At 42.9% G+C, this 7,290-nt stretch overlaps 1 protein-coding gene across 1 annotated transcript; it reads left to right on the top strand.

Moving 5' to 3' along the window:
- Positions 1 to 496: 496 nt before the first annotated feature.
- LOC309829135 (butyrophilin-like protein 1) lies at positions 497 to 7,073 on the top strand (the record flags this gene model as incomplete). Its single annotated transcript, XM_082664835.1, has 8 exons — positions 497 to 578; positions 1,494 to 1,844; positions 2,434 to 2,715; positions 2,857 to 3,057; positions 3,633 to 3,653; positions 3,744 to 3,770; positions 3,955 to 3,981; positions 6,550 to 7,073. 8 exons carry the CDS (start codon positions 497 to 499, stop codon positions 7,071 to 7,073), a joined length of 1,515 nt encoding a protein of 504 aa, XP_082520961.1.
- Between the last annotated feature and the right edge of the window lie 217 nt (positions 7,074 to 7,290).

The raw sequence follows: 7,290 nt of genomic DNA, 5'->3' as shown, positions 1-7,290 counted from the left end.
TTGCAGTCAAAATAAATAAATGTATGAATGAATGAATGAATGAAGGGGGGAAATAGTCTGGCTGAGTGGAGTGGACAAATTTTGTGTCTGACTTCATCTCTCAACATTGAACTCAGGGTTTTCAGTTTCAAGAGAGCCCCGGTGAGCAGATGAATCTGTAGATAAGCAAGTGAGCCCACAGGACACAAGAGAACAGTTTACAGTTTTCTACACCTGCTGGGGAACCAGTTTTCAGGAAAAAAAAAAAAGAAGAAGAAGAAGGAGGGAAGAAAACAAAACCCATTGGGAACGGGTGGGCATTGGTGGTGTTTTTCTCAAGGTCTGTGAGGGAAAATAGCCAAAAACCTGTGTATAAAAGTATGTCTTTGAACACGGGATTTTTGTTTTCCAAGAACTTTCACTCGGCTAGCTTCTCAGCACCTTCTCCAACAGAGTACCTCATTGTCAGAGTGAACATTTTGTGCTTCCACCTGCTCCACTTTCTGCTCTGAAGAAGATGGCGGGTTTTCCCAGCTTCCTTCCTGCTGGCTTTCTCCCCACTCTTCTCCTTCTCCAGGTGTCCACGTGGTGCTCCCCAGGTCAGTGTTCTCCCTCATACTTTTTATTTGTAGGTGTGTTTTCAGTGGTTCTTCTCATATAATGGGTCCATCAGTCCCAACTCTGCATCTTCTCAAACGAGTTATTTCTGGGGGAAACTGTGGCTGTGTCTGCTGCTAACAGAAGGCTTGAAGGGTCGGGTGAAGGGTGGGAGTGATCTCCTTCACATCAACACATCTTAATCCTTTGAGCAGACCTCGCAAAACTCATAGCTATAATATTTATCTAAGTCTTTATTGCGTACTACTGATTTTAGCCTGTTTAAATTTGATGTAACTGTTTGTTAAAACATACTTTGTAGGGCTTCCCTGGTGGCGCAGTAGTTGAGAGTCGGCCTGCCGATGCAGGGGATATGGGTTCGTGCCCCGGTCCGGGAAGATCCCACATGCCACGGAGCGGCTGGGCCCGTGAGCCATGGCCACTGAGCCTGTGTGTCCGGAGCCTGTGCTCTGCAATGGGAGAGGCCACAACAGTGAGAGGCCTGCGTACCACAAAAAACAAAACAAAAAACCATAAAACTCCCATACTTTGTAATGTTTTCACTGTCAAGAAAACCCAAGTCTGAGTACAAAGAATTTGGACTCAGGATCCCTAAGCTCTATCTGCTTATGATCTTGGACAACCCATCTATTCTTTCTGGGACATAAGTCCTTTCTTCATAAAATAAAAGGTCCCCTCAAGATGAAGTTTTCAGACTCCAGGTTTGAAGAGAACCAGCTATGAAGTCACGATAATGGCATTTTCTGTTATTGTCTCTGTAATTTGAGGTCAAAAAATAACACAAATAAGAGAGAAATACATTTGGATCCCTACATAAAGAATGCAGGGGGGTCTACCATCTCATCCTGCCCCCCACTCCCATTCATTCCCCCAATTTGTCTTTAATTTTCATGCAGTGTCTGGGTTTTCCGTGAAGGGACCAGCTCAGCCCATCATGGTCCTGCTAGGGGCAGATGCCAGTCTGCCCTGCCAGCTGTCTCCTGAGCAGAGTGCAGCCCACATGCAGATCCGGTGGTACCGAGCCCAGCTCTCCTCCACAGTGCTTGTGTACCAGAATGGACAGGAACAAGGAGGGGAGCAAATGCTGGAGTACCGTGGCAGGACAGAGTTGGTGGGGGACTCCATTGGCAAAGGCGCGGTGGCCCTGCTGATCCAACACATCCGTGCCTCTGATGATGGCCAATATCGGTGTCATTTTAAGGATGGTCACATCTCCCAAGAAGCCATTGTGGAGCTGCGTGTGATAGGTAAGTTAACTGAGCACAGAATGTATGTGTCATGGTGTAAAGCAAAGGGAAGGGTGAGAACATATGGATTCCTAACTTGGCATTTCTTATGATCTTCCATATGTTTATATAATATTTTGCCTTGTAGAATGTCAATTTTCTAAACTGTACAGTGAGGATAAGACTATGTACTCTGCTTTTAAACAATAAAGGAGGCAATCCTTCTGAAGATATATTAGTATCCAAAAGATCACAAAAATTAATTAACTAGTATTAATTCAGATAGGTACTGAGGCCTTCAAATATTTTTGACCCAATCAGGAGAGAGAGACAACTTGTAGAATTAAACTCCTTTCTTCTAACTTTCATTGTCCCTGTTCTTTTTTCTTCTTGGAATGATCCCAAAGCTCTCTCAGTCCAAGTAAAGTGCAAAAGCATTAAGTTGATTTAAAAACTGAATCACAGGTAAGCCTAACTTTGGCCATGAGCAGTTTTGAATTCTGAGCTTCAGTTTGCTCATCAGCCTAGTGAAAGGCAGTTACACCTTCAGCCTCAGGGACTCCTGAATCCTGAGGACCACAGCCCTCAGGCACATGTCTTCTCTCCTCAGGCTTGGGCTCTGCCCCTCACGTTTACATGATGGGGCCTGAGGATCGTGGGATCCGAGTTCTGTGCTCCTCAGGTGGCTGGTTCCCAAAACCCAGGGTGCAGTGGAGCAACATGGTGGGAGTGAAGCTACCATCCCTCTCTGAGTCTCAGACCCAAGATGGAGATGGGCTGTTCTATGTGGAGGCATCACTTGTGGTCACGGACAGCTCTCTGGACAATGTGACCTGCTCCATCCAGAACCCCTTCTCTGGCCAGGAGAAAGTGTCAGCCATCTTCCTCCCAGGTCAGTACGGCACAAACTCCAAGGCAGAGTTGGGTGCATTAAGGGCAAGTAGGAGTGAAAGAAGGCTGAAGGGAGCCTTGAAGAGAGGGCAGGGCTTCCTCCAGGTCAGTCTCTCACTGTGTCTCCACATGCCTGTGTCAGAGCCCTTCTTCCCCAGGACGTCTCCGTGGAAGACAGCCCTGGCTGGGACGCTCCCTTTGCTGGTGCTTCTCCTCATCGGGATCAGCTACACTGGCTGGAGAGAACATAAAGCCAAAGAGAGAGAAGTAAAGAAAAGGCAGGAAGAATCTCATAACACAGAGGAGATGAAGAGAGAAAAACAAGTGGCACTTAGAGTCAAAAGTAAATCAGGGCAGCAGGTCAAATCAGAGGTTCATGGAAAAGCTGCAGATACAGGTTGTGTAGGGTGGATGGGGAAATAAAAGATTACTGAAGGATCCCAAGGAAAACGCAGGGTACCAAGAATTCTACAGAGCTGGGAGTCCTATGGAAAGGAGAAAATCATGTGGGAAGTTAGGAGGTCTGTGGGCAGTGGTCACGAAGCCTCCAAATTGCGGCTCAACCCACACCATGCCTTTTCACACCACTGTGCCTCAACCTGTTTCTCTTTGTGGAAATGTCTTCCCTTAACTTCTCTTCCTTTTTGTCCTTCAAGAATAGGCTTTAGAAACACCTAAGAAATCTTAAACTCCTATGAAGCATGGGCTCTCCTTCCTGTGTGACCCCATGATACTTCCCATGTTAACGTTTCTTAGTGCCCGTCCTTTTACATTTGACAAATATGTTTGCTAATCTTTCTCACCTACTTAACTATGGGACCCTTAAGAGAAGGTCAAATTGAATTCATTTAGCTACTCACCAAACTTAGGAGCAGCTAAAACCCAGTTTCATGGATTTTATATCTCCTCCTCTTCCAGTGAACCTCAAGGCAGAGCTTGGTGAGTCTTGTTTCTTCTCATGCCCTGTGTAGAAGTTGTTCCCCTTTTCACACCTGTTCTGGGTCTCTCATTGAATGTTGTTTCTTTCAGAAAGGCGAAAGGCATTATACAATGAAGGTAAGAGACTCTGTCATGTCAATTGATGTCCTGATGACCAACAGGTTCTCAGCTCCCTATCCTTAGAGGAAAAGACTAAAGGATTGAATGATGATTAGTGGAAGAGAAATAAGGGTAAGGAAGAAAACTTCAAGGCCCCAGATTAATGTCTCATCTTGTCTTACCTCTATTTTTTCTGTTTTAGATTGGAAGAAGGCCTTGCTATATCCTGGTACGTAACTCTATGGACCTAGTCTTGCCAAGTGCCTCTGGTATTCTGAGCATAATAAGCAGAGTCATAAACACACACACACACACTTGAAAGTTGTGAAAATTTATTTGGTGTCACTCTGTAGTATTTTGTATTTGGAGGCTCAAATAATCAGTTGTCTTCCAGAGCTAATGATGAAGAAGAAGTAATGGCTGCCTGGTCAGTCCCACCACATGGCTAGGGTAGGACTCAGCAAGAATTGTTAGCTCATCCACTATGAAGAAGGAAGGGACAGAACTCAGAGTGATTTTGATGAATAAAGAGAGATTTGGGAACAATAAAGACTATATTATATCAGCACTTCTATTCTACAAATAAAGTTTAAAAGAGCAGGAAATGTATTATATTTTATATTTGGAAAAATATATTAACTATGATTTCACTTATTTTACCTATTTGAAATAAAAAAGTAAAATTCAATATATAGGGAGAAGGTTTATGTGTAAAAAAGTTGAAAAACAACTTTTAAAAATATTTGAATATGACTTGCAAAAATATGTTTATCTGGTGGTGGGGAAATTGGCTATATTTATACCTTCTAAAATTTGTCCATGTATTCTGTGGGTTTATAACTTGTGTGTGTGTGTGTGTGTGTGTGTGTGTGTGTGTGTGTGTGTAATATAGAGTTGGACCTCAAAAGCACACCAGGTCATTTCTTGAATATGTATCTGTGCAAGTTTTATATGCCAGACATTGTGCTAGATGTTGGTGGTACAAACTATTATACTCTAACCCTGTGAAACAAAGTCCATTGGGGGAAGTAAGCCAGGAACCAGGCAACTACACACAGCCTGATAAGTGCTTTGATAAGAGGAGGTCCTCCCACGGATTAAAGTTGATTAAGCAGTTTCTGTTGAGTTTTCTTTCATGAGATACTGAAAAATAATCCCGTGTTTCTAAAGGAGTGAACAAAGTACTAAGAATGACTTTTGACTTTTAGTTCCAACTCTACCAATTACAGCTGAGAAATCAGGTTCTTTTCTCTTTTTTGAGCTCAGTGTCCTTATCTCTAAGACAAAAAGACTGGAATACATGATCTCAGATGTCCTCCTTGACTCATATATTCATAGATTCTATGCATCTGAGTGCTACACTTCTGACAGGAGCGCAGTTTAGTGAGAGACCACAGTGCTGCTCCAATCAAGAAATATGGATATGTCCTTATCTGCCTATTGTCCCAAGACTTTATGAGAATACCCAATCTTTAAATAAAATCACAAGTCCTGTCATAAGAGAAGTGGCCACAGGCAGAAGCAATTCTATTTCTCATGAGGAATCTGTCCCTGGAGAAAAATATAAGCAATCTGATTACAATCTGGGTCAAAGTAATAATGGCCCATTTAAATGCCTTAGTCATAAGCTTAAACTCTACTCTGAGGAGATCACAGGCTAGAAAAACTATAAATAAAATGGAATAGAATAAAATTAAATTAAATTTAAAAATACAGTTTATAGCTCTCATAGTGAGGAGGTCCATAAAGGTCTTGAGAGCATAGTAGAGGGACATGTAGAGCATTAGACCGTGCTCCAGGGGTCTCCAAACCTGGCTCAAACTGGAGAATACACCCCAGCTTCGGGCTGAAATATGTGATAGTTTCTAGTGTGAGACAGAGCGCAGAAAGCATACTATTTGTCCTGTAGTTTCTGGATACTACCAGAGCTTGAGGGGTTTAGAGGAGGTGAGAATGTTGACAAGAGAAGGTGATGAGTCAGGGAAGGAAGCACCTTACCTCCTTTTCATTCCCTGGGTATGCTTCCGTCCCAGTTTCAACTTGTATTGCTCTTTTTCAGACTGGAGGAAGGAACAGTTCCAACCTCGTAAGTTGTTCTTTATCTTTTTGGCTCCCTTCCAACCTGCCCTCTGAGACCCCACTTTTCTTTCCTAACATCATCTCCTCGCTGAAAAGACAGGGGCACTATTGTTCTGGTAAAGAGAGGGAAGAAACATCAAAATCATTAAATATTAGCCTGAACTGAAAATTGCTGCTAGGCTTATCTACTCTGGTCGTGATTCCATTTTCAATATATTGGCACAGCTTCCTCATCTATGGGGTCCACTTGGTTCTAAAACAGAAATTAAGATAGCCCCTCAGCTGAGGAGACCCCAAACTAAGTAAGAAGTGCTCAAAATAGCAATTCAGTTGTTCTTTGTAGAGAGGTCAGCTCACTTGGATCCTGTTACTAATTGAGGAACATAGGTCTAATTTGCAGAGGACACGGAAAGAACACCATTCTCCAATAAACACTTCAAGTCACCTGCTCACTCTGGCATTCTGCCAAGACACTGACCTATATAACTGCATAGATAGGATAAGATAAGTAGCCTAGAACTCAAGATGAGAGCACATCAGCCGCCTCCCAGCACCACCTCCCCCAACACACATGTTCAGAGGGGATGCATTCTATCCCTACTCCTTACACATTTGCTCTGTTTTGTTAAGGTTTCCCTTGTAACAAAACAGTTACAGGGGAAACAGTTTTCTGAAATATACAATGTTGGCCTTTTCCTTTCCTTTTTTTTTCTTCCAGCTCTTGTGACTCTAAATCATGAAAACTTTCATCAGGACAATTCTGACCCAGAGAGAGAAGAGAACATCAGAGAGGAAACACGGGTATTATTATGTAATAAGCAAGGAGACGGCAACCTTATCAAACTTGGTCAGAAAGAATTCACTTCAGGGAGACATTACTGGGAGGTGGACATTGAGGACACTGATGAGTGGACTCTAGGCATTTATGAGAAGCCCACAGAGAGGAGTGGGTTACTCAGCCATCTACAAAAGAAGAAGTTCAGCGTCTTAGAGAAGAAGGGACGTGAATACAGGGCTCTCACCTGTTCTCCCCCAGAAATTTTCCTGGAAGAGCCTCTCCTGATAGAAAAGTGTCCACGAAAGATTGTGATTTTCTTGGATTATGAGGATAGTGACATTTCTTTCTATAACATGACTGACAGAACCCACATCTTCTCTTTCACCCAGGCCAACTTCTCTGAGTCACTCTATCCTTACTTCAAACTTAAATCCATGGAGCTCTCCCCATCTGTACAATATTAAGTGACCTAGAAGAAGAACCTATAAACCATGAAGATAGTAGCCCATTCTCTGTAAGCCCTAGGACCACTGATTATGAGGCCTCTTGGCTTAAGGCTCCATGAAACTGCATGACCATAGTTTCTAACCACATCAGGCAGTGTTTCTCAAACAATCTACAGAGAAGAATCTTTTTTTTTCTTTTGGTTATTGTTGTAAATGTTTCTTGCATTATACATCA

This window comes from Grampus griseus (genome assembly GCF_964374135.1).
Source record: "Grampus griseus genome assembly, chromosome: 10".
In the NCBI taxonomy this organism is placed as follows: Eukaryota; Metazoa; Chordata; class Mammalia; order Artiodactyla; family Delphinidae; genus Grampus; species Grampus griseus.
Note: the sequence above shows the minus strand (reverse complement) of the source record. Positions and strands in the feature narration are given on the sequence as shown.